The 27,815-nt window shown below is 46.6% G+C and overlaps 1 protein-coding gene across 2 annotated transcripts in view; it reads left to right on the forward strand.

Annotated features, from left to right (window-relative positions):
• The window catches only part of Wwp2 (WW domain containing E3 ubiquitin protein ligase 2), a 139,206-nt gene that overhangs the window by 60,131 nt on the left and 51,260 nt on the right, over positions 1-27,815 (forward strand). For both annotated transcript variants that reach the window (XM_006974134.4, XM_076572126.1), the window contains exons 7-8: positions 12,905-13,029; positions 25,935-26,145. In XM_006974134.4, the coding sequence (XP_006974196.1) occupies positions 12,905-13,029; positions 25,935-26,145 (336 nt within the window). The remainder of the gene's footprint in view (positions 1-12,904; positions 13,030-25,934; positions 26,146-27,815) is intronic.

Raw genomic sequence — 27,815 nt, forward strand, 5'->3', positions numbered from 1 at the left:
GTGAGTTCGAGGCCAGCCTGGTCTATAGAGCAAGATCCAGGACAGGCACCAAAACTACACAGAGAAGCCCTGTCTCGAAAACCCTGCCCCCCCAAGGAAACCCCCCAAAACAGTATTATGTTAAACATAACAGACTAGACCCAGAAAGTTTCATTTTCTGTGATTCCACTTGCATAACATTTGAGAAAAGACCACATGACAGAGATGAATCTAGTCAGCAGTGGGTAGGGACCCAGGGGAAAGAAATTTGGGGGCAGTGGAAATGCTCCATGTCTGGATGTGGTGGTGGTCATGTCACATTAGTTACAAGTCATCAAATGATGACTGTCAAAGATAAATTGGCTGGGTGGTGGTGGCACACGCCTTTAATCCCAGCACTCGGGAGGCAGAGCCAGGCGGACCCCTGTGAGTTTGAGGCCAGCCTGGACTACAGAGTGAAATTCAGGATAGGCACTAAAACTACACAGAGAAACCTTGTCTTGAAAAAAACCTAAATAAACAATATATAAATTGTACCTTAATTTAAAAAATCTCCTAAAATTATATTTTTATTTATGGTATGTGTATGCCTGCATGAGTTCATGGGTACCACAGTATGCAGATGCCTATAGAAACCAGAGCCTTGGATCTCCTGAAACTGGGTTTACAGGTAGTGTGTGCTACCTGATGTGCGTGCTGGGAGCTGAACCACGATCTACAGTGCTCTTGATGCTGAACCGTTTCTCCTGCTCCTAATTTTAAAACTTGTGTAAGAAATTCTTTGGTTTAACATTAGTGAAGCTGTCTACCACCAGCTGCTTTTTGATCCACTTGGCATTGTTTTCTTATTTTTTAAAAAAATGTTGTGTTTTTTTTTTTTTTTTTTTTTTTTTTCACCAACCAATTTATTGTGTCGTCTGTGCCCCCCCCCCCCCATGCTTGCTTTCTTGTTCTAGCACGTAGGCTCCAGGGATCAAACTGAGATCCTCGGGTAAGGCAGCAAGCCTCTTGACCTGCAGAGCTACCTTACAGACCCTGCTTGGCCTTTGCCCCCATCCAGTTAAGGTCAGCCTTTTCAAAGGGGCTTTATACTTTAGGTGTACTTTTTTGTAAAAACCTTTAACTGATTTTAAAACAAAAGGAACCAGTGTGACCATTTGTAACTTTGTAGTCTGTTGGTCTGTTTATGTTTCTGTGATTCTTGGTATTTTTGGACTTGTTTCCATCCTCATGCCTCATAATTTCTGTCTGTTCTGCCTGTTGGTTTCCCTGAATGTTTAGCCCAGAGTGCAGGAGTGTGAGGGAGTGCCCCCGTAATCCTAGCCTGTAGGGGCCCAAACAGTCTGGCTCTCATAGTGAGAACCCATTTCAAAAAAGAAAAGAGAACTTTCTCAAAAGAAGCCCCCAAAATAAACTAAAAAGAGTCTTGGTGAGTCGAAGGTGTTTTTGACTCACTCATCACTTGATAACTGGATGCCACATTCTGAGTCTGGCAGTGTGAAGAGGCAAGAAGTGTCCTGTGCACTCCCTGTATGCATTATTTTCTGGTTGACTCTCCCCACCCCCACACAGGGTTTCTCTTCTCTGTGAAACAGTCCTGGCTGTGCTGGAATTCGCTTTGTAGGCCAGGCTGGTCTCAAACTCACTGAGATCCTCCTGCCTCTGCCTCCCAAGTGCTGGAATTGAAGGCATGCGCCACCACCACCACCACCACCTAGCTCTGTTTGGCTTTTTGATGATTTGTAGCATTTCTGTGCATTGAATCTACTTTGTGTGCTTACAGAGGGAAAAAGAGAAATTAATGAAGACCCAAAGTAGAATATGGTACAAAATAATAATAATTATTATTTTGTTTGTTTTTTAAAATGATTTTTCATATTTATGTATAGTATGTGTGTATGTATATGTGTGTGTTCATGTATGTGTAATATATAGTGTTACGTGCATGTGTGTGTGTACATGGTGTGGGTGTGGAGGTCAGACAGCTTGCTGGAGTCAGTTCTCTCCTTCCACCGATATGGGTTCCCGGGATTGAACTCAGGCCCTTGGGCGTGGCAGCAGATGCCTGTACCTCCTGAGCCATCTCACTGGCCCACTCAAGGTCTTTGCTATTTTTGTCTTTAAAATTTTTTGTTTGTTTGTTTGGGTGCTGGGCTCAGATTGGATCCTTGATTGAGTGTGCTTAAGCACACTTCCACTGAGTTACAGTCCTAACCCTCCCCCTCCCCAAGTTTTATTTTCAGTTAAATCATCATAGTTTTCTGTATTCTTGGAGAATAATGAACTATCGAGTCGAAGGAATTCCTCCTTCTTCTGTAGTCTGTTGGTTTTCTTGCAGGAGGAGGTATGCAGGGAGAGTGGGGTGAGACTCCAGGCTGAGTGCCACATCAGGGCAGTGTGCACTTCGTTCGTCTGTGTCCCTGGCGGAGCCCGGGACAGTGCCTCGCTGCACGTAGCCGCAGCTCACTCAGTCTTTGCTGAGCTGAAAGAGCCTTGTGTTCCTGGGCTTCACTTGCCAGGACGTCAGGGTGGGTCTTGTCTACTGGTTTACATTCCTTTGCGCCCCAACTCTGAGGTTGTGAGGACATGGCTCAGGAGCATGGGTGGAGGGGAACGTTTTTTTTTTTCTAACTCCCTGGCCCATTCCCAGTCTTTGACCCCCTTTCACAAGGGTGGGGATCTCGCAGCCTGCCTGTTCCTCTTGTTTCATCTGGGCCTTTCTCCCTGTGCTTGATATCTCTATATTGAACTTTTCTCATGAACTATTCTTTTCAGGTCCCTGCAGCTTTTAAGGCTGCCCCTAGACTCGGAGAAGAGTTGCCATGAAACCAAGGCTTGTTTCAGGCAAGAATGTGTGAAGACCTGTACTCCGACTCTACCAGAAAATAGCATTCTAACCCTTGAAGAACAGCCAGGTCTCATACACAGTTGTCCAAGTCTTCGGGTGCTTATTGGGCCTTGAAAGCCTGTACCCCACAAAAGACGCAGCCCCTGCACTGCTGTCCCGTGGTGATGGGCAGGGATTCCGGAGAGGTGCCCTGAAGGAAGAGGGTGAGATGGGGGCACTGTGCAGGGCTTGTGCTGGTGTTACTACCCAGCTGTATGTTTGAGAAATGGCGGCACCTTCGTGACCTCCCACTTGGCTCCTTCTGTCCTTAGGCCAGGAATGACAAACATGTCAGCTCTCTGGAGCTCTGGAGCTCTGATTTTCTCTCTGTCACCTGCTGGAGAAAGCACTTTGCTTAGGGATGGGGGTCTTGAGTTCCTCAATATTGGGGACAAAGTAAGGTGGACTGGCGGCTCTGCCTGGTGTTCATGCTGCTTGTGAGGCAAAGACAGATAACTTACACCGTGAAGATCCAAGTCAGTCAGAGAGCTAGGGAGCACGCTGCCTCCTTATTTGTGCTGGCTGGTTTGATGGCAGCTTGACACAGCTGGAGTCTTAGAGAGAAAATTGAGACCTCAGTTGAGAAAATGCCTCCAAAACATCCAACTGTTGGGCATTTTCTTAATTAGTGACTGGGGGAGGGCCCAGCTCATTGTAGGTGGGGCCAGCCCTGGGCTAATCAGGCTGAGCAAGCCATGAGAAGCAACCAGTAAATAGCACTCCTCTATGGCCTCTACATTAGCTCCTGCCTCCAGGTTCCTTCCCTGCTTGGGTTCCTGTCCTGACTTTCTTTGCTGATGAGCTGTAATGGGGAAGCATAGGCCAAATAAACCCTTTCCTCCCCAACTTGATTTTTGGTCATGATGTTTTGTTTTGTTTTTCTTTATTTTTTAAATTACACTCATCACTCATGATATTCACTACTTACACTCATGATATTAATCACATTTGTGGTATTCATAGATTACATTCGCAGTATTCATTCAAATATATATATATATATATATATATATATATATATATATATATATATATATATATATAAATTTTAAATGTCGAATGTCATTTCTTGAAGGGGGTAGGAGGTTAAATACAGGCTTACAGCACAATGGGAGGACCCCGGAGGGCAGAAGTTCGCTACTGATGGTCATGATGTTTAATCATAGCAATAGGAACTCTAAGTCAGAATCCTAACATTTGGGAGGTAGAAGCAGGTGGATCTGAGTTCAAGGCCAGTCTTAGGTACATAGGGAATGAAAGGCAAGCCTGGGCTAATCGATGCTGTTTCAAAACAAACAAAATAAAATCATATTAGACAAATCAGGCTTGTGACCTTAGCAAGCACACCAGACCAGTGGAGTGCAGCTCCTTTGCCTGGACCATTTAAAAGGAGCACTTCAAGTCCGAGAGGTTGTAGGCACACTGATCTGTTACCCAGGTACTTGCTGTGAGCCTCTTCAGGAAAATGACACAGGGAAGGGTCTCTGCCTCCATCCACCGATCAGTTGCTGGTTCTTCTGCCTCTGGCATAACTCACTTTAGACTAACTCTTAGACTGCCTGCCACCCAACCTGTATGCGGTCCTCTGCGCCTTGAACTATGCTTCATGAAAGGTCTTGTCTAGTTCGGAGACTTTCCGTTGTGTCCTTAGCATCTCTCTGCCTTCAGTAGAGCCTCTCTGAACCCTGGAGCCTCACGAGGGCTTTTCTAACCATTTTGTAAAACAGAGAGGAGAGAGGAGAGAGAGGAGAGGAAGAACTGTGAAAATGTAATGTGTGATTGGAGAGTTAGCATTTGTAATTAAGATTGGAATTAAATGGCCTGTGGTTGTGAATGGCCACGATATCAAGTGAAATCAAGAACTGTTTGGTGAAATGCAGCCGACAGAACTGACATGGCCGACACTGAGGGAAGATGGAAGGTGTCTATGTTTCTGGTGCAGTCACTTACAGTGGGTGACCCGGGCACACTCAGGTTTTCGGCATCAGGTAAGGAAGACATCTTTGCGAGGGGAGCAGAGGTCATTTGAGAAACTGTGCCTACCATAGTAAGTCTCTCAGTTTTTGCCTTTGATTGTGTGCTAGTCTTTGCTTGAAAATTACAGTTAGGAAAAACCTGCCCAATCAAACCAGGGCTTGGAGCTGGTGTGGACAGTGTGAGTCTGCTGATGTGAGCTATGATACTAGATCACTTCACATGCTGTTTAGGGTCAGCCTTCATGGAGAACAATACCTAAAACCTAGCAATGTGACATTCTAGCCTTAGGTCGAGTTTTACAAGCCTCTGACCCCTGGGCTCAGTGATCTTCAGGCTGCCTTGTGGGTAAATCTCAGTGTTTAAAGATGCGGTGCTGGTGCTGGTGAGTGTACTGGCTAATGTCTACAGTGTACAGGTTACAGGCCCGACAGTGCTCTGGACCAATCCCTTGCTCTTCTCAGCCATTTGGCTGTTTTTAGATGCCTCCTGTGAAGTCAAATTAGGTGCTGGGTATACATCTTTCATGGGCCTTTTCAAAGACAGATGTTAAACTTAACTGACAAGAAAACAAATACAGGCTTGAAAATCAGAGGGCCACCGGGGAGTGGTGAGGACGCAGGACATGGTGGGAGGGTGAAAATGCTTTTGCTTTTCAGACTCAGGCTTGGCTTTGGGTCCAGGTGGGTCAAGAGTCCAAGGGAGAGCATGCAGATGAGCGGATGAGCAGATCTGTATTCTCCTGGGTAGGAGGGCAGGAGATGGAGGATTGTCCACTGAACATTTCCTTTCTTCTCTCCCTCCTACCTTTGTGACTTGTCATATAGAACATTTAGAAATAACACACGGTGTCCCTAGTACAGCGGCCTCACACTAGCCCTGGGGACTGATTTCCTGTTCTTCCTACTCTAAAATCTATGGGCACTCAAATCCCACGGGTAAAGTGGTGTAGCATTTGGTGTGTAACCTACCTACATCTTCCCATATGCCCTCTACACATACCCACTAAAGGCCATGTAAATGATTTAGGGAATAATGTCAGAGAATAAAGTCTATGTGCATTTCAATACAGATGTCACCTCCATCCCCCAGTTCTTTTTGATCCTCACTTGGTTGAATCTGTGGAGGTAGAACCCCTTGGATAGAGTGCCATACTAGGGCCTGGCCAGTGGTCCATTCAGGATTAGAACTGTCAGCCTAGGAGGCATGGGAGGCTGGGCTAAGACACACCCACTTCAGTAGGAAGAAGAGGGATTGGATAGACAACTCTCCTTGCAGGCCAGCCCCCTGCAGTTTCCTCTTCTGTGTTCCTGGAGGCTGATGGCCCACAGGTCTGTTCCTGTGGGAGTGTCCCCTGCCCTTGCAGTGCAAGTTCCGACAGTGTCACAGCCTCACACGTTGCTGTCTGTCGGGGACCTTCCGGGGAACCCTGTTGAGCTGAGTCAGTCACACACTAATGCTCTGCACTTGATCTGGCTTGCAAGTATGGCAGTGTTGGAGTTTTCTTCTTTCTTTCCTTCTTTCCTTCTTTTTCCTTTCCTTTCCTTTCCTTTCCTTTCCTTTCCTTTCCTTTCCTTTCCTTTCCTTTCCTTTCCTTTCCTTTCCTTTCCTTTCCTTTCCTTTCCTTTCCTTTCCTTTCCTTTCCTTTCCTTTCCTTTCCTTTCCTTTCCTTTCCTTTCCTTTCCTTTCCTTTCCTTTCCTTTCCTTTCTCCCTCCCTCCCTCCCTCCCTCCCTTCCTTCCTTCTTTTATTTGTTTATCGAGACAGTGTTTCTCAGTGTAGCCCTGGCTGTCCTGGAACTCACTCTGTAGCCCAGGCTGGCCTCGAACTCACCAGAAATCCACCTACCTCTGCCCTCTGAGTGCTGGGATTCAAGGTGTGCTCCACTTATTGGAGTTTTCTGATCAGTGAAGCCCAGTATATGACCTGGAATTAGAGTAGATGTGGAACAATCAATTCTCTCTTAGGATGAACTTAGTCCAAGAAGTAGCAGTCACTGGAGGATTGCTGTCTCCTCCGGGCTGAGCAAAAGGCAGTCAGTCGCTTGTCTTCCTGTGATTTAGAATGGACTTGGCAGTGTCTTCTCTCTGCTTTTCCCTGTCGTTTCTGAGGCTGGCAGCTTAAAGCTAGGGTGTAGAATGGAGCCAGAAATCACTCTGGGAATGACTCAGATGGTCTCATTTGAGCTATAATTGTGCCGCTTTCCATTCACGTCTCCCCCCACCTCCTTTTTTTTTTCTTTTTTAAATCTGTGCTTGAGTGAGGAGCTTTCGGAAGAGTGTGGGGAGAGTAGGCTTGCCCATAGACGCCTCTTGACGTGGTGGAGGTGCTTCTCCATCACCGTTTGCTCCCTCCCTCTCTCCCTCTGTCCCTTCTTTCTGTCTCCTCTACTTCTATTTTAAGTGCCCATTTCTTGCTGATTCTGTCTTACTGGAAACTGGGCCAGCACCATTTAAATTTTTTTCCCATGCTGCTATTAAAAGACAGTGACCAGCTAAGAGTCTGAGGTGAGGACAGTGGGGTGAGCAGGTGGCCTCTTGACTCCAGGCTCTCAGGGAGTGTTGAGTCTGATCACACAGATCGGATAAGCTGATGAGGATGGTTTAGCGTCTGTGCGTGTTCCGTTAAGTTGGAGGAAAGCCATCGGTTCTTAGCTCCTTAAACTTCTCTTTCCTGCTCCAGTGAGCAGGTCTGAGGTCAAAGAACCTCATGTTCGCCTGGGCGGCGGTGGCGCACGCCTTTAATCCCAGCACTCTGGAGGCAGGGCCAGGTGGATCTCTGTGAGTTCAAGGTCAGCCTGGTATACAGAGCGAGATCCAGGACAGGTACCAAAACTACACAGAGGAACCATGTCTGAAAAAACAAACAAACAAACAAACAAAAGAACCTCATGTTCCAGGTCTCTTGCTGAGATAGACCAGTGTGCTTGGCATCTGGAGTTGCCTAAATCACAATCCTATCAAATCCTTCTGTGTACGTGTGGTATTCTCTCACTACCAGTTACCTGCCCTCTAAAAAAAAGAAAGTGTGTACATACTTTTTTCCCCTCAGTTAGTGGGATAGTTCTGCAGTGGCTGAAATATCCAAATTATTATTATTTTTAAGTTATGAAGTAAGCTGGGCACGCCTTTAATCCCAGTACTCGGGAGGCAGAGGCGGTTGGATCTTTGTTTTCGAGGCCAGCCCTTTCTACAGAGTGAGACTCTGTCTCAAAATAAAAACATGAAACGCAAACCACAACAAAACAACAGAAATACCTTATTGTTGTTTTAATTTGCAATTCCTAAGAATTCAGGGTGCTGGGCCTCATGCTTGTGTTCACTCGGTATCTGCAGATCTTTGGTGAAGAGTCTGTCCACATCTTTTACTGTAAAATACCGGGCTAGCTTATTTTTGAGTTTGAGACTTTGTGTTTTATAGGGAAGTCCTTTTGTAGTTCTGCATTTGCAGTCTGTGGACTGTCTTTTTTAAATTTAATGGTTTGTTGTGTTTGTTTTTGTGACAGGGTTTCTCTGTGTAGCCCTGGCTGTCCTGGAACTTGCTCTGTAGACCAGGCTGGCCTCAAACTCACAGAGATCCACCTGCCTCTGCCTCCCAAGTGCTGGGACTAAAGTTGTGCCCCACCACTGCTCAGCTTAATTTAATGTTTTAAGACTTATTTTTTAATTATGTGAGGTGTGTGTTTACGTGTGGGTATGTGCATAATAAGTGCAGGTGCTGGCAGAGGCCAGAGGCATCAGAGCTCCTGGAGCTGGAGTTAGAGACATTTGTGAGCAGACTACTGATAGGTGGTGGGAACTGAACTCGGTCAAGGCCTCTGGAAAAGCAGCAAGTGCTCTTAACTGCCGAGCCATCTCTCTAGTCCAATTCCTTTACATTTTTAAAATTTTATGTGTGTGTGTGTGTGTGTGTGCGCGCGCGCACGCGCACACATCCTTGGGGGGTTCTGTTCTCTCCTTCCACCATTACATGGGTTTGGGGGCACCAACTCCGGTTATCAGGCTTGCAGGGCAAGTGCTTTACCTGCTGAGCTGTCTTGCTGGCCCATCTTTTCATTCTTTTTCAAAACTTACTTTTTTTTTTTTTTTTGATTTTCGAGACAGGGTTTCTCTGCGTAGCTTTGCGCCTTTCCTGGAGCTCACTTGGTAGACCAGGCTGGCCTCGAACTCACAGAGATCCGCCTGGCTCTGCCTTCCGAGTGCTGGGATTAAAGGCGTGCGCCACCACTGCCTGGCAAAAACTTACTTTTTAATTAATAGTTTTTATTTAATGTATATGTGTGAGTGCCTGCATGTATGTTTGTGCACCACATGTGTGCCTGGTGCCCAACCAAGGAGGCCAGGAGAGATTGTCAGATCCCTCGGGACTAGAGTTGCAGTCAGTTGTAAGCCTCCGTGTCAGTGCTGGGGATTCAAACCTGGGGCCTCTGGAGGAGCGACCGGTGCTCTTCATTACCAAGCTACCTCTGCAGGGCGCCATCCTTTCATTTGTGACAGTGTCTTTGGGAGAGCAGTGTGTCCCAGTAGCATTATGGATATGCACTTGTGTTGGAGCAAGGGAGAGCAGTGTGTCACAGTAGCATTATGGATATGCACTTGTGTTGGAGCAAGACTGCGGGTCACAGTGTTTTGCCATGGTGTCAGCTCACTGGGGTCCGGGCTGTCCGTCAGAGGTAATGGTTGAATCTAGTTCAGTGATCAACATGAAAGGGGAGACAAGATGTCCCAAGGCATCCAAGATGTTGTAGTTAGGGTACAAAGTTTCAGGATTGAGATGAGAGCTAAGAGCTGTTGCTTGAGACTTCTGCTTCAGAACCACTTCGAGGAGTGTGGAGAGAATCCTAAGCTCTGGCCTTGACTGCTTGGTTGCTTCAGCTCCTGAGGGAGGAACTGAGGTGAAGACATTACCAACATTCAAGGAAGGACTTGACAGAAACAGAGCTCAGTTTCTGTAACTAGGCAACTCGAAACCATTGTGGAGTTTGGCCTGACTAGCGTGGTGGTTCAGCCCTCTCCTCACCGCCTGGGGGCCTTCATAGAACCTCTTTGCCCCCACAATGTGGAGGGGGACGAAGCCAAGGTTGAAGTCATTGGCAGAGCTGAAGCCAGGCTGCCTGTGGCAGAGGCCAGCCCATCTCCTCCCCATTGCCTTGAGTTTGTCCTACCGCTATTTTGGCCTGTGGTGTGTGGTTTCAGCGAGGGGGCCAGTTTGTAATCACGACACAATCGCATCTTTTAAGGGTTGAGTGAGCAAGCCAGTAGAGGAAACTGCTGAAGAGATTTTCCTCAATTAGTGAGGCCTTGTCCTCCCTGAGAGGGTCTTACTTTAAAGTTAATACAAGGGTAAGAAGAGGGAGAAGGGGTGGAGGGAGACAAAATATGTGTGTGTGTGTGTGTGTGTGTGTGTGTGTGTGTGTGTGTGTGTGTGTGTGTGTTTCATGTCTGGGGGAGGTGGTGGCAGTTGGCCCTCTCAGCAGGGAGGCAGCAATTCATGCAAAGTGCTCCCAGCTGCCCCTGGTTTATGGGCTAATCCCGGCCCTGCTCCAGCCTGTCATTCCGGGTAAGCTGCTATCATTAGTGGTTAAACATTTCTGAAAGTATTCCCTCTCAACTCTGACCACATGCCCTTTCGTGGAAGAGAGGTGGGGAGGAGCCAGGAGAGTCCTGAGCCCCACCCTGTTGTCCACATCCAGCTGCTCTACAGAGTGACGAGGAACCTTGGCCCTGGAAGAAGTCAGGATTTGTCCAAGCCCATGTGTCTGCTTCTCCCTTGAGGGACAGAGACCTACCCTGAAGGCTGTGGGTTCCAAACCTGGGAGGCCTGTTTTGTCCTTGTAAGGAGATTCTTGGTTAGAGTAAACCTTTATTAACTAATTTCATGTCTCAAGCTCTCTGCCCCCAACACACGCATGCACTGAGCTGAGCTGGACAGTTGCTGAACACTGCCTTTCCCTCTGGAGCTGGGGTCTGCTTTCTGCTCTTGATGAGTGGCTGCAGTGAGCGCATCACAGTAACAGTTCTGCCCATGAAGTGGGAGCTTTGAAATCCTTTCCTTTGACTGAGATATGGCTGACAGCTTTTGATTTATGAAATTAGTGCAGGGAAAAATAAGATGGAATGGGAAAGCCAGACCGAATCCTCTCTTAACTTTCAACAACTGTACTGGTTTTAGGTAGTATGGACCCCAGAGTTTGCTAGGTCTCGGGGTCTCTCTTGTTCTCGATAACTCTCACTGTACTTATTTGTTTGTTTTGTTTTAGTTTTTGAGACAAGGTCTTGCTATGTGGCCTTGGCTCCCCTGGAACTCACTTTGTAGAGCAGGCTGGCCTCGAACTGAGTACTGACATCACAGATGTGTGCTCTCACATCTAGTTCTGTGTGCGCGCGCGCGCGCGCGCGCGCGCGCGCGCGCGCGCGCACACACACACACACACACACACACACACACACACACACACACACACACGCTGCATAGCCCAAGAACAACTGTTACTCTCTCTAAAACCGTTTATGGGTTCTTTTCCTTACCAGAAGTATGCAAGCTCAGAGAAGGAAGCTGCAAAAATCCAAGAATGCAAACAGCAGAAACAAAGCGACCCTAGTCCCAGCTTCCAAGATAGTTACCATTGGTGGTAGGGCTTATGTCTATCTCGTCACTAGAGTCCGTTACTGAAAGCCAGGCATGGTGGCACACACCTTTAATCCCTGTACTCGGGAGGCAGAGGCAGGCGGATCTTTGAGCTGGAGGCCAGCCTGGGCTACAAAGTGAGTTCCAGGACAGCCAGGGCTATATAGAGAAACTCTGTCTTGAAAAAACCAAAAAGAACCTGTTAGTGAGAAAGTAGGTGGTAGGATGGTTTATAACCCCTCCCTCCCAAAACCAACCGTCCACTGTGCTGCAGGCCTGTGCCAGCCTGCTGGAGAGATGCTCTCAGTACCAGGGGACCCTGTGGGTGCTCCTTTAGCAAGGAACTCTGTTAGAGGTCAAGTCTCGCCACTTGCTCAGTAACGGGGGAAAGTAGCTCCAGAGAAAGTCAGCAAAGGTCTACCCATTCCACCACCACCCTCCAGCCGAGGAGGAGGGGCCGCATGAGAATGTGTTCTATAGAACTTCCTGTGCTTCTTTCCGTGCCTGTAAGTGGGCAATAGAGCCACCGGCAGAGCGGCCACGCTGAGTGCGAGGGTGCGTTAATGTGCAAGGCTTAGGTCATGGTGGTGTAACTCAGTGACTAGGGATTTCCTCTGGGGTCACTCTGGTCAGTTCTGCTGTTGCTGGTCTTTGTGTAAGTTGTTCTCTCAGACTTTGGTTCCTTGCCTGGAAAGAACCAGACTTGTCTTTATTCAGTAGATGGGATTTAAACCATCTCGTCATTGCAAATTAAATAATGACTACAAGCATACCAGTAATGTTTGTTAGCTAAAGATGGGAGCCAAAGGCAGAGAGGCCTAGATGCTTTCACTGAGTGGAGTGGAGGAACTCTGCAAGCTCAAAAACACACTTTTCATCATTGTTTTGTGCTCTGAGAAAATGTCAGATGGTTTCCTCTGCTAACTTCCTCCTGACGTCCACTTCTGTGTCGCTCTCACTCACCTGGAGAGCTGTTGAGTCCTCTTCTCCAGGGGTGATGTCCCAACATGTACACTGGTTCATGCTGCTTAATTCTCCTTCCAGCTGTAGAGAAGATTGATTTGTGTAAGCTTGGGGGCCCTTTTTATCTAAGGGGAGGACCATTTCATCTACTGCCTGTTCAAGGATTCTTGTTATTTCTAACGTTTAAGCCCAGTAAAAATAATGTGATGGACACAGGGTATTTTGCCAGTTATTTCAGATGTGGGGGTGATTTGCTCCAGATTTGTTTACTTCAAGTGGAAAAGTTTGCACAAAGCTGCCTTTTGGGCTTTTACCAAGAAGGAAGCTTCCCTGGGTCTCTGCTCAGAGCCAGCTCCTGTTGAGTGCAGAGCTGGAGTGACTGCAGGTCTTGTTTCTGATAAATAGCAAGAGAGGAGAAGTGTCTTTCTTTCTCACAGTGCCTTATGTCGGTCTGCTTTCTCCTCTGAACCCCCAGAACGCACAGACATTCAGGCGGCTCAGCCAGAACAACAGCCACCACTGACCAAAGCCCCAGTGCTAGGAGCCGGCACCGCCAGCCTGGGAAGAACCCCAGCAGCAGTGGCTTAGCCAATGGCACAGGTGAGTGATGAAACCCAGCGTCAGCTGGGCCTCTCCTGTGTGCACTCAGGGCATTGCCTTCTGGGCCAGGATGCAGTGGGGTGAGAGACACCGGCACTGTGTGGACCTGAGTCCATTACTTTCCATTGACCCGAACTCTTTGTCCTCTGGCTTATTCTGTCACCATTCCAGGCTTACTCTCCTTGTTCCATGCCTGCCTAAATAGTCCTTGGGCCGGGGTTGTGGCTCAGTTGGTAGAGTCTTTATGTAGTGTGCATGAGGAAGACCTGGGTTCAGTCTTCAGCACCTTTTAAAACTGACTTAAACATGCATGCCTATGATCCCTGCATTTGAGATGTAGAAGGAGGCAGGAGGATCAGAAGTTAAAGGTCATCTTTGGCCACATGACAAGTTCAAGGCCAGCCTTGAACATGATACATGATATCTGGATACATGAAATTCTGTCTCAGGAAATAAAAATGGAAAACAAAATATTCCTTTGTAAGAAAAATTTTAATAAGTATGCTTTTTGATTAATTTATCAACATTGGGTTTAAAAAAAGATTTATTTAGTTAAGTTTTTATGTGTATATGTGTGTGTATATGCCTGAGGGTATATATGTGCACCACACTCATGCAGATGCTCTTGGAGGCCAGAAGAGGGTGATGTATTCCCTCAAACTAGAGTTACAGCTGTTATGAGGCACCCAATGTGATGAGAACTGAGCCCAGATCCTTTGTAAGAACACTTGACCGTTGAGCCATGTCCCCAGTCCTGTTGTGTTTTTTTTTTTTTTTTTTTTTTTTTTTTGAGGAGGGTCACACTGTGTAGCACTGGCTGGCCTGGGACTCACTGTGCAGACCAGACTAGCTTCAAACTCATAGGGCATGCCTACCACTCCCCCAAGTGCTAGTATCGAAGGAGAGGGCTACTACACCCAGCCTTAGGTGTCTTAGTTATACCTGACATATTTGAAGAGAAAAAAAATCCCCTATTTAGGGAGTTTGTCAACCAGGGAAAAAGAAAAGACTGAGTTTGCCCTAAGAGCCGAGTGAGAGACGATGGCAGCATTCAAGGGGTTGAGACACTGACAGGTGTTAAGTCCTCACCAGGTGCTGCTGTCACATTCCAGCATGGACACCACTGGAGGAGAGACACTTGGTCCTCTCCACGGGGGTCCCGGAGCCTTTCTGCACTTGGCTCTTTCTCTGTACTCGGGAAGGAGAGCCTGCTACCAAGTAAATCATTTTCATCCCATTTCTGTCTCATGGAGGCAGGCAGTCATTTTCTGAAGTTCTGAGGACTGTTAAATCTTTAGGGACAGCAGGTCATTTGGTCATTTGTTCTCCTATGGAGCCGATGGAAGGAGACGTGGACATTGCTTCCACAGACTGTAGATGGGGAGTGCGTGTAATTCCAGTTGGGAGTTAGATGGGAATGACTTGTATAGATGCCTGTTGTGATTGCAGAGGTGTGACATGAAGACACAGCAGTTTGTTGTTGTGACAGTGTTATTGGCCCGTGTGGGACAGACTGATTGAGTGGCACTCTCTTTGGGTTTCTCTGTCATGGACTTCAGTTCAGAGCCCTCGGTGGCTAATGGTGCCGGTTATCTCACTGTGTACAGGAATGACGGTAAGAAAAAGGGCAAACCTGGGGCATGACTTGACTTCCTTCCTGGACTTGGGGACCTGCCTGAAAGAAGTCAGTTAAGCAGCTCCCCGTGAACCTCTTAGATGAGGTCACTGCTGGTGTGGAGTCCCAGCAGCCGCTGTCTCAGCATGCCCAGTGCTCGGGGTCCAGCTACCACATCCTTCCCATCTGCGTGAAGGGTGCCAAGCGAATGGCTGTGGACTGTTCCACAGAGCCGTACACAGCTCTCTGAGCAGCAGCAAACATGCCCTTCTTCGAAAACAGTCGTTTGTAGAGAAGCTGGCAGTAGCCCTGCTGGACACCGGCCATGGCACCCTGAAATCCCTTGTACACACTAGCCGGGTGACACACGGAAGCAGTCTTCTGCTGCAGTAGCTGGTCCACCAGTCACTAGCCTTCCGGGGCTCTACATTACCATGATAGCTATGTCCCTCCACCCTCTCTGCTTTTATAGAAGCTGCTGATAAATTGACTTCACGTGGTGATGATGGTCTTTGAGTCAGTCTTCATGGATATTTAAAGATTTTAAAAATTTTCAAAATGCAGGGTTTAGTGTCTTTGTGTGAGCATGTTCATTAGTGCAAATGCCCACAGAGATCAGAGGCATTGGATCCCCCCAGGATGTAGAGTTACAGATGATTATAAGCCTCCTGATGTGGGCGCTTGGAATTGAACCCAGGTCCTCTGCAAGAGCAATATGAGTGTTTAACTACTGAGCCATCTCTCCAGCTCTTCTGGGATATCAACAGACTTTTATTTGCTTTGTATTTAGTTTTTGGTACCTTTGCTTCTTGTCTTTATCTCTAGAACATTGTGTTCTAGCTTATGAGCTAGGTTCCCGCCATGTCTTTAAACAGCCATGTGTGTCCAGCTTTAGACGGTTAACCCTGGACATGTTTTATGGCAGTGTGTCTGAATGCCCAAACCATTCCTAAAACCCAGCTTCAAAGGGCAGCTCCTGCCTGCTAAAACACAAAGGCCTTGGCCTCTGCCTATTTGCAGTGATGACACCTCATCTTGACCTTGCAGGCAGCCTGGACTACAGAAAGTTAGACTGTTACTAGGCAGGGGCGCCCCCCTCTTGGCAGCGTAGGACGTGAGTGAGGATGCCTCCATCTCTTCATGTTAGGCCTGTGAGGACCACTTCCAGGATGGCAGTGTAGGAGCTGCGTCTCCTGCTGGAGTTTTCACAGGTACGCGAGATTAATTTAACAGCCTCCTGTGGCCTGTGTATTGTACTTATGCATATAATGACATTAGGGCCCATTCCAGCTGGCTTTTTCACACTGTTACAACTGTAGAATATCCATTTTTATAAAATGAGAGTGAATGGAAGCCTGTCTATATCAGTGCCTTGTTTCTAAGTTTTAGAAGTAAGGGGACTGGGAAAGACTGATGGATTTTAGCACCTCATCGGGCTATGTGCACAGTGATTTACTGTCTGATTTTTTTATTGAAAATTTCACCAAAATTTTTCATCTGTTACAGCTGCTTTAAATGTGATTTCCATGCACAGTGGTTATACAGGCTGTGGTGGGATCTAGACTCCCTATACATAGTATGTTTGAGACTCAGTGACTTACTTGCTGGGACTTTGTTTCCTCATTTATAAAATTAGGGCCAGAGTGTGTATCTTGTGTGTTGTTATAATAAGCCATATAAAGCACATGAAGGGTTGGGAGGGGGCATACAGAGTGCGAGGCATGGTGCCTAGCTCATAGCTTTTATCTGTATCAATCATTTAATTATGAGGCATGGCTGTTAGTTTTTGTTTCCTTTCATTATTTTTTTTATCCATGCTTCCATTTATCTGTGTGGTCTCCTTATTTACTTTTTAAAAGATTATTTTTATTAATGGCATGTGCATTTATCTGTATGCCCATGTGCACACGTGTGTGGGAGTTCCCAAGCAGGCCAGAAAAAGGTGTCAGGTCCCCTGGACCTAGAGTTAGTTATTGGTGATTGTGAGCCTGCTGTGGATGCTGGGAACTGAACTCTGGTCCTCTGAAAGAGTAGCTAACTGTGCCTCCTGCTAGAGTTTTCCCAAGCATGCAAGATTAATTTAACAGTCTCCTTTTGGTTGTGTGGTGTATTGATGTGTGTAAAAGACATTAGGGAAAAACTGGAACTCTTAGCTACCAGCCATTCTCTCTCCAGCCCCACTGTTTACTTTTTTAAAGTGGTTTCCATGATGGGAGTGTAGCTCGTCGACAGTTGGTAGAGTGCTTACCACATAAACTGAACTCAAGGGAAGCTGGGACTGTGAGACCCCCATCTCAATCAAATTAAAATAATAAATTCTAGTGTAGTTAATCACCATCCGTCATTTAACTATTCTTCCTCAACTGTTACGTAGTTCTCTATGTTCTGTTTTGTTTTGTTTTTGAGATAAGAGTAGCTGGCTTGGAAGACTACACCAGGCTGGCCTTGAACCCGTGGCACTCTTCCTCTGCGTGAGAGCTCTGTGGTGACGGTCACGCACCACCTCCGCCGGCACCTGCCCCTCTTTGCATACAGCCGTGTTTGGGGGGAAACATGAACTTTTTTAAAAGAACAGTTCTAGCTGTGTTACCTCGGCTGGCCCTGAATTCCTGGGCTCTAGCTATCCCACGGGTCCCTTCTCCCGACCCTGTGTGCAGGGAGGTTTTTAGTGCAGTTCTTGTGTCGATGGATATGAATTTTTAAAAATGAGATCCATTTCCTTTTAAGAGGATTGCTTCTATGTCCAAGGCTGCATAAAACTTTCACAAAGTATTATATGAGATTTTTTCCCCCAACCTTGTAAATACTGTTCTTGTTTTTTATGCTGTTAATGTTAAGTTCCACCTCATGGTTTGTTCTTTCTATTTCTTTTTTATTTTGCTTTGTTTTGGTGTTGGGGATTGAACTCCTGGCCTGATGCATGGTGTGTACACACTGTACCACTGAGCTACCCAGCCCTAGATTAATTTCCTCTAAAGTGTTGGGGCCCTGTTCTCCCTGAGTGTTAGTTAGGCCCCTTCCACTGTGGCTTTTCCTTAGAGCGTAGCACTTCCTCCTTTCTTTTATACTGTGAGATTTTTTTTTTCTTGTTTTGAGTAAGTTCCACTTACTTTGATGATTGGAATAATATTTTTAAATTTTTTATTTCATGTGTATCTGTGCTTTGCCTACAGACAGGTGTCTGTCACCACATGGCTGCCTGGCGCCCCCTTTATAGGGAGTCAGATGCCCTAGGACTGGAGTGACAAATGGTGGTGTGCTGCCGGGTGGTTACTGGGAATTGAACCCGCTCCTCTGGAAGAGCAGCCAGTGCTCGTAACTGTTGAGCCATCTCTCCAGCCCTGGCATAGTATGTTTTTAATGTCTAAAATGGCTAGCTCTGCCTTACTACTTTTTCTCTTTGAAAGTTCATACAATTTTCAAAAACAAATTTTAGACTTGAAATTTTGAGAGGCATGCTGGCAGTGGGTGTTACATCCATTTACTCTAGCTAATTAATTAAGACTATCTTACTGTCAGTCAGGCACGGAGCTGTGGTTCGTCACCTTTCCCTTCATTCTAGTATAACTTGACTCTTTCTTTTTGCTTAAAGATTCATTGTTGTTGTTTTGTTTTTGAGAGAGGGCATTACTATGAAGTTCTGGCTAGCCTGAAATTTGGTATATAGACTGGGCTGGCTTCAAACCCACAGGGATCCACTTGCCTCTGCCTCCCAAATGCTGGGATCAAAGGCCTGTGCCACCACCCCATCTGTCTTTATTATTTTTAATCATGTGTCTGTGTGTGGGTATGTGCTAGAGGTGTCTGATGTGGGTGCTGGGAACCAAACTCAGGTCTTCTCTAGCTCCTATTTTAAAACAAAAATTCTTTGTGTGTGCATGTATGATTACATGTATGTGTTCATGTGTGTACAGGTATGTATGTGCCTTTGTGTATAGGCCAGAGGTCACTGTTGAGTATCTTCCTCACTTGCTCTTCACCTTATTTTGAGACAAGATCTCTCTCTCTCTGTGTCTCTCTCTCTCCCTTCCCGACACCTCTCTCTTTTTCTCTTTGGACTTGGAGCTTGCCAGTTGCTAGGCTGGCTTGTCTGGGATTAAGAAAAAGAATGTCCAATTCCTGATCTTTTTCTTGGCCCAAGGGTTTCCTGTTCCTGAATGAGTGTGATTCATGAAGTTAAAGCGTTTAACCGACAGCACAGAAGAGCCTTGTGAAACCCTCACGGTTGCAGGAGCCGGCGGCTGTTCAGCCGCCCTGGTGCCTCCCCACCCCGCCCTTGGTCCCCACTCTTCCTCCGTCCAGGAGAACCAGGCTCCCTTCTATTCCCTTCCCGGTATTTCCACCTCACGAGCTCTGGGTTGAGTGTTGGTTCTGCTGCCTGCTGGTTGCACAGCACCTGTCTGCATAGTCCTGGGGCTTGCGTGTCTTCAGTGAAGTGGGAATAACATTTTCCTCATGGGCTGTGGGAATTGCAAATGAGCTAATAAAAGTGTACTTGCTAAAGGCAGTGAGGGATCCTGGATTGGATTCTAGAACAGAAACAGCGACTTCGTGGAAAAGCTGCTAAGATTCCAATAAAGTCTAGAGTTTAGGTAATAGTCTTGTACAGATATTTTTGGTTTTGTCAAATGTGCCATGGTTATATATAAAAATAACACTAGGGGACATTGGGTGAAGGACTCACCATCTTGTCAACTTTTCTATGTAAAGATGCATTCTAAAGTAGGGATGATAGCAAACCCTCTCAGGAGGCTTGAGGCAAGAGGATCATGAGTTCAAGGCCAGTTTGAGCTCCATAGGTACTGCTCTATCTCAAACGTGGAACAAACCAAAGCTAGATAACAGTTCACTCCCGAATATTTTTTAAAGACCTATTTTTTTTTTTTTTTTTGTTTTTTCGAGACAGGGTTTCTCTGCGTAGCTTTGTGCCTTTCCTGGAGCTCACTTGGTAGCCCAGGCTGGCCTCGAACTCACAGAGATCCACCTGGCTCTGCCTCCCGAGTGCTGGGATTAAAGGCATGCGCCACCCCTGCCCGGCTAAAGACCTATTTTTTAAATGGTAATGTTATACAATTATCAGGTGATTGTAGTTCTAATATCTTTTAAAATTATTAGATTTAGTGAATGCATATTTATTAAACAAATATTTATCAAATGCTGTTTGCTGGACAATATAAGCCAGGATAAGGCTTCTGCCTTCTAATCTCTTTCAGGCAGAGTTGAAAAGACACGTCAGCCAAGTGCCAGCCGCTGTTGCAGGAGCTCTGTGCTGCAGAGCTGAGGCCGCAGGCAGGCACTGTGGGATCTATACAAGCAATGGCCAGTCTGAACTGTAGTGCTCTGAGAACATCTGGAGAGCAGGGCTGCTGTGACAGAGATAGGCAAGAATGTAGGGGACGGAAAGTCGTGTTGCTGAGAGCGTGACTCGGGCAGTAGAGTGCTTGCCTTCCTAGCATGCCGGAGCTCAGGGTTTAGTCCCCAGCACTACATACACGGCCATAGCGGTGCATGCCTGTAGTCCCGGCACTCCAGCGGGAAAGACAGGAGGATCAGATATTCAGGGTTAGCGAGACCCTGTCTCCAAAAAAAGAAAGGAAATGTTAGTTGTACCAAGGGCAGAGACAGCCTGAGTCATTTTCAGACTTCCACTGAGGTAAAGCTGGGTCCTTGGCTTTACCCCAGAAAAGAATTTCAGGATGAGTAGTATGAAGCAGAATTGGAGTTTATTAAAAGTCTTTTATTATCATTATTATTACTGAGATGATCTCACTATGTAGTCCTTGGCCTAGAACTCCGTGTAGACCAGGTTTGGCCTTGAACTCAGAGGTCCAACCACCTCTGTTTCCAGAAGCCTTATTTTAATTTTATGTACATGGGTGTTGTGCTTGCATGTACGTTTGTGCACCATGTGGGTGCCTGGTGCCCTTTGAGGCCAGAAGAGAGTGTCAGATCGGATCCCCGGAACTGGAGTTATAGATGGTTGTGAGCTGCCATGTGGGTTCTGGGAACCAAACTTGGGTCCTCTGTAAGAGTAGCAAGTGCTGTTAACTGCTGGGCTAACTCTCTAGCCCCTTTAAAGACATTGTGTGTGTGTGTGTTGTGTGTGTATGTATGTGTGTGTATATATATTATGTAATGTAAGCACAAGGCCTTATGAAGGGCACTTGGGAAGAAAATAAGACACTGAGGCATGGTTTTTTTGTGGGCTGAAGAAGAGTCACGATACCACTGTCTTTACAATATTTGTACATAGAACTTGATTTCCATGGGGGCTGAGGAAATTTAATTGAGAGCACTTGCTCCTCTTTCAAAGGACCTGAATTTGGTTCCTAGCACCCACCTCACACACCTCAGGACTGACTGCAAGCTCCAGGGGACTCAGCACTCCTGGTCTCAGCAGGCACCTACATTCACATGTATACACAAACACCCATTAACAGTTTTTAAATAAAAAAGCATTTTAAGTTGGCCTGGTGGCTCATGCCTTTAGTCCCAGCAAGGAGAGGCAGAGGTAGGCAGATCTCTGAGTTCAAAACCAGCCTGGTCTGCAGAAAAGTTCCCAGGACAGCCAGGGCTACACAGAGAAACCCTGTCTCAAAGGACAGAGAAAAAGCATAACTCACACATGCAGAGGCTGCTACTCTTGTGCTTCCCTAAAGCCATTCTTCCAGTGTGCAAGTGTATGCATGTGTGTTATCCGAGGGGAGAACACACACGTGTCCAGGCACACACAGATGGTAGCAGTAGATCTACACTGGTCAGCAGTTTCCCATTGAATCATCTTGGAGTTTCTCCTAGCACTGGAAGCCAGTGTGAAGAGCTTGGCCCTTTGTACCCCTCCACTAACCCCAGCTAATGACCCTTAACACATAAAGACGTGTTTAAACCCTGTACCTCAGTGATTTTCTACACATTTCAGGAAGCTTTATCTGTGATGCTGTGTGGGTGGATGTGTGCAGAGTAGAGGGCAGGGAGTTGCCCAGAGGCATTGGATCCCCTGGAACTAGGTTACAGGTGGTTGCGAGCCGTCAGACAGGGTGCTGGGAACTGCCGTCCAGGCTCTCTGGAGGAGCAGTGTGTACTCTTAATGGCTGAGCCAACTGGCCACCGCCACCTGCTCAGTACATTTTTAAAGGAAACAAAATGTCATTTTTCAGATGATGCGAGGTCATCAGCTCCTGGAGACTGACAGAGGAAGAGTTGAGCTTTTCCACAGGCTCCATCTCTCAAAACTGAACCTGGGGAAGCAGAGTGGTTGAGGGGCAGCTCGTCCTTGTTTAAATGAAGACCACACCAAGGGAATTAGAATCAGTATTTTGCAACCTCCAGTGAATTATTGAATTCTTTGTCAGTTTCTGAACTCTTTGTTAATTTACTCATTCTCTGACTTTTCATGATTTAGTACATTATTGTAGCTCTGTGATAGATCTGATACACTAGGGAAGAATCCCCAACAGAAACCAGCACTCTTCTTTAGACTTTATCTCTATTCTTAGAAAGTTAGTTTCCCTTGTAATTTTACAGTGAATTTATCAAGTGACTTAAAAAGGCATGGTGGGGTTTTTTAAAGATCGGAATTGCATAAGGTTTATACATTCGCATAAAGAGGATTACCATCTGTTGTATGTACTAGCTTAGCTCAGACAGAATATGGAAAATAAAGTTTTGCATTTATGTTGGGGAAACATTCATTGTACAGATTTAGTTATTAAGCATCTGATGTAGCCTCTTTGCCAGGCAGTATTAACACTGAGAAGAAAGCAAGCAAGTCTTGGGCTAAGGCTACAGCCCAGCTCAGGAACAGTGCACTCGCCTAGCCTGTGCAAGGCTCTGGGTTTGATCCTCAGCACTGCAAGGTAAACAAACAGAACAAAATCCAAGGGACTCAGTCAGAGGCAATTCCACATCTCAGGCTCACAGCCATTTGTTCAAAGTCAAGCTTGGTTACATCCTGGGAGGACATTTAGGTTTCAGCTGACTACCAGTGTTAGCCAGTTGGATCTGGTTATAGGTAATCTTGGTCCCTACTGAAAGACGTGCAGAAAATACAGTGAGAGCCTTAAGTCCTTAGGGAGATAGCAGAGTATGAAGTCGATGTCCGATGACCATGCCAGGGTGTTCGCCTCCTGTGGGTGCTCGTTTCCTCAGTGTAAATAATTGGCGGGCCTAACTGTGCGGTTCTGTGTGAAGCTTAAAGAAATAATCCCAGGAAAGAACTTTGTGTCTTGTCTGGCACACTCCCCACTCCATCCCATAGTCAGTAGTAGTGTTTATTATTTTGATTTAAATTTGTCATCTGGGACTGGAGAGATGACTCAGCAGTGAAGAGCACTCTGCTCTTTCAGAGGACCCTGGCTCGGTTCCCAGCACTCACATGGCAGCTTGTAACCTCCCTAACTCCAGTTCAGGGAATCTGTAGCCCTTTTGTGAACTCCTCAGACACAAGCACACGAGTAGTGCACATACATTCATGTAGCAAAACATTAATACATATAAATAAAATAAATCTTTTAAAGATTGTCATCTGACTGTCTTGGTCAGATCCTGACACGATTTGGTAGAAATGACGGGCAGTTAGAGAAGGATAGCTTAGAGACAGTGAGGAAATAGTAGCCTTTGTGTCGGGGCGGAGGCTGAGACTAATGGGAAACAGAAAATGCACCAGACACTTACTTGAATTGCTTTGGCCTGGAGAATGGAGGCCAGCTGATGGAGTTGAGCTGAACTACCTTCAACTACATCTGCTCTACAGTAAACTGTAACTGTGGCGATCTCCTCAGAGATCCAGGAGCAGGTGCACACCTGCTTTTTAGGGGAACTACAAAACAAATCTCTGAATTAGAAAGAAGAAACTAGATGATGACTACGCTGTTTTGCATTGAACTTCTGATATAAATGTGTACACAGTTCTGCATATAGCTCCTATGTTTTCAAAGACCTGCAGTTCTTTGAAACCTTGTTTGACCTCTCTTCCAAGTTGGAGGACTTAGAGTGCCCTGGGGTCCTTGTAGACACAGTGATCATCAAAGACCTGAAGAAACCAACGGTGATGTGAAAAGGGTTAGGAGCTACCTTGTTTCACTAATTGTTATCTGTTGTTGCCTTGGAGACAAGTCCTTAGTTCTTAGCCTCTTTCATGTAGCTATTAATCCCAGCTTGTGTCCTTGAATCAAGAATCTTTAAAAAGGGCCGGGCGTGGTGGCGCACGCCTTTAATCCCAGCACTCGGGAGGCAGAGGCAGGCGGATCTTTGTGAGTTCGAGGCCAGCCTGGGCTACCAAGTGAGCTCCAGGAAAGGCGCAAAGCTACACAGAGAAACCCTGTCTCGAAAAAACCAAAAAAAAAAAAAAAAAAAAAAAAAAGAATCTTTAAAAAGTGGTGGTTCATAACCTGTGGGTCGAAACCTCTTGGAGGTTGAGCAACCTTTCACAGGGGTCACATATCAGATATCCTGCTGATCAGACATTTACATTACAGTTCATAGCAGTAGCAACATTACAGTTCTGAAATAGTTTTATGGTTGGGAGTCATCACAACATGAAAAACTGTATTAAAGGGTCACAGCATTAGGAAGGTTGAGATCCACTGCTTTAAGAGAACATTATGTGCAGCTGGAGAGATGGCTCAGCACTTAAAAGCAGTGTCTGCTCTTGGAAGAGGACCTGGGTGCAATTCCTAGCACTCAGGTGGTGGCTCACAACTGTCTGTAACTCCAGTTCCAAGGGATTCAACATCCTCTTCTGGCCTCAGCGGGCACTGCATGCATGTCATGCACAGACATACATGGAAGCAAAACACTCAAACACATAAAATAAGATAAAAATAATAAAAAAGAACATTATGGAAGTTTCTACCTTTTTATGTGTGCACAGGTATTTGAAGAAAAGTGCTGTCCATGTCTAGCAGACAGAGGGTGCTTTTTTTTTTTTTTTTTAAATACGGTTTTTCCAGACAGGGTTTCTCTGTGTAGCTTTGGAGCCTTTCCTGGAACTCACTCTGTAGACCAGGCTAGCCTCAAACTCACAGAGATCCGCCTGTCTCTGCCTCCCGAGTGCTGGGACTAAAGGCGTGCGCCACCACGCCTGGCCAGAGGGCACTTTAAAGGGAAGGATGGGCCTCTGTCCACTTGTCCTTGGTTGGGCTTCACTTCCACCAGCACCCATCCTTGTTCACGTCTTTCCTGCTACTCTTTCCTTCCATTGGTGTCCCTAAGATCGTTGTATTTAATCAATTTACTTAAAATTCATTCTCTCATGTCCTTTGGGACGGCATTACTAATGTACTGTAATTTTTGTAGTAATGCTTTGGTTGGTGTGTTTTGTTTTTTTTGTTTGTTTGTTTTTGTTTTTGTTTTTGGAAATAAATTCTCATTAGAATAGCCCTGGCTGTCTGGCCTAGAGTTTATATGGAGCCCTGTAACCAGAGTACCAGTTTGTGTCACTTGTCACCAAGACACTGATGATCCGATACAGGAATTGAATCTTTTTTTCTCTTAAAATTGTCATTTTTAGTTATGTGTAGGTGTGTGTATCTGCATGTAGGTATGTGCACATGAGGCCAGACGCGCCGGATGCCCTGGAGCCATTTGCCGTGAGTGCTGCAAAGCTAATGCAGCTCCCCTGGAAGGATAGCAAGTACTCGTCACCACTGAGCCGTCTGCCTAGCCCCAGGAATTGAATCTTTAAACTATACTTTATTTAGATCTGACAACCCGTGGAAACAGGATTAGTACCCCAGAAAATCTGCCTTCCCTCTCGGCTCCTGCCAGCACAACTCATGGGGTCAGGACGAAGGCAGCCAGTCATTCCGGAGCCTGGCCGGGTGGCAAGCCTTGTCTGGGAGACTCATGGTGCGGCTCTCCTATACTTTTCTCTTATTATCCCATCTCTCCTGAGCCAAACTCAGGGGCTTTGGGCACACTCTCATCAGTGTGTCTGCTGATTGTGATTATGATTATGATATAGTGTGTGTGTGCAGAGTCCCTTCCATATTATGAAATACAAATGTGCACTTATACCTAGAGTGTGAATGTGTCCCTACCCATCCTTTTTGGCTACTATCAGACCCGACTGGCATGAAATGCACTATGTGGCTTCAAACTTGAGGCCATCCTCCTGCTTCTACCTTCTGAGTGCTGGAACCAGTGTGAGAGGACTGGGTTTGTAAAACTTTCAATTGTCTGAGTAGGCCAATATCATAGACACAGTGTTAGTGTATGGTGTACAAAACCCAGTGAAAGAAAACAAAGGTCTTATTCCTAGTTATCTTTAAGTGCGCTTTATGCATTTCAGCGAACGAGGAACCTGCCACAGCCAGTGATCCAGAAGAGCCTTCTGTTGTTGGGGTGACAGCCTCACCTGCTGCAGCCTTGAGTGTGTCCCCAAGCCCCAACGCGACATCTCTCCCTGCGCCGTCCACACCAGCTGAGGGAGAGGAGCCCAGCACTTCGGGGACACAGCAGCTCCCTGCCACTGCCCAGGCCTCTGATGCTCTCCCTGCCGGGTGAGTAGCCTTGTGTCCCATGATGGCACTCTCAGGGACTGCCTCCTCCACCAGGTCAGAAACAGTGGGGTCATTTCCTACCTACTGGCCAGGGGTCTCTGGGAAGGCTGCCATGTTTAGAAGCAAGAGAGGTGTAGAAGTTCTTGCTCTGCCAGCATCTGAAAGAGCCTAAAGCACCCCAGGAGGCGGGCTCATGCTGCCTTTGGCTGGGACCCAAGTGGACAGCTTCTGTGGAGCAAGAATTCCAGTGCCTTGGTGGCTTCTGGGAGGTGTCTGACTAGATGCTGCCCAGACAGTCGGTTTTTCCTCCTCAGTTTGACCTTCGTGGGTTGCCACCAAGCTAGGCAGTTTGAGTTTGATCTCCATATCCACGTGGTGAAAGGAGAGAACCAACTCCTACACGTTGTCCTCTGACCTTTTACACACACACACACACACACACACACACACACACACACACACACAAAACACATATAGAACAAATTTAAAAAAACATGAATTTTTTTGGGGGGTGGGGATCAATTAGATCGGGGATTGAATCCATCCCTCTGCCTCACCTGGGTGGCCTGGCTGTGTGACTTACATGTTGGTTGTGTGGTGACAATAAGCATCCACGTCTAGGGACCCCAATAAAATGGTATGTGTAAAACGTGCTGGAGACAGGCAAGTGTTGCCTTGAAGTAGTTGTGAAGGAGCCTCAAAGGTAGACACTGCTTCCGACCTGGGAAACCGAGTCTTACCTCAGTTAAGGCTGACTGTTCTCAGGGCCATTCCCATTGGCCATCCTAGTTATCAGCATGGCACAAAAGAAACCAGTGTCACATGCCGGCAAGATAGCTTAGTATAAGTTGCTTGCCACCAAGCCTCAACCCCCAGGTGGAGGAGAAAAACTGACCCTGCAGGCTACCCTTGGACCTCCACCCTTGCCGGTGGCACGTGCTCCCTGCCCTAAGTAAGTGGTTGTTTAACACATTGTTTTAGGGCTGCTGGTGAGGTGGCTCAGGAGTGGAGGCGTTTGCTGCCTAGCCTGACAGCCTGAGGTCCACCCCCAGGCCCTACCCGGTAAAGAGGAAGCGGAGCTGACACCTGTGAGCTGTCCATTGGTCTCTACAGGCCCCCCCCAGCCACTCCCCCCCCCCCCCCCCCCCCCGCAACTAGACTCAGAAAAGAGTAGTTTGAAGAAACCCCCTTCTGTCCGGCTCACTGACTGGTGATGTGCTGATGTAGCCTTGAGGATGGTGAGTAGTCCCTCAGTGTATAGTTCAGAATGGACATTGGAAAGATGCCTCTTGCTTCCTGGGGAATACGATGCCCTGTTCCTGAGGCCCATTCTGAACCCCCAGTGGTTAAAGGTCCTGTATCAGAAAGCATGTGTGACTTTTGCTGCTTATCCTTAGCATTCACGTCACTTCTTTCTGCTAAATAGTGTTGAGCAAATGAAAACCATTGCAAATAATTCTTATTTTCTCAAAGCTTAAGAAAACTGGAGTGTTGAGAGGCAGTTTTGAAAAGGCCATTTTCTTTTGTCAAGTGTTTGATTGTGTGAAAAGCTTTCTTTTCTCTTTCATGGGTGGCATGAGAGACTTGAAAGAACCATGTGTTGTTTGCACTTTCAAATCTGTGTGCTGTAATTTGGGGGAACAGGCAGAGTCATTTTGGCAGAAAGGAGA

Source organism: Peromyscus maniculatus, chromosome 5, assembly GCF_049852395.1.
Source record: "Peromyscus maniculatus bairdii isolate BWxNUB_F1_BW_parent chromosome 5, HU_Pman_BW_mat_3.1, whole genome shotgun sequence".
Taxonomy (NCBI): Eukaryota; Metazoa; Chordata; class Mammalia; order Rodentia; family Cricetidae; genus Peromyscus; species Peromyscus maniculatus.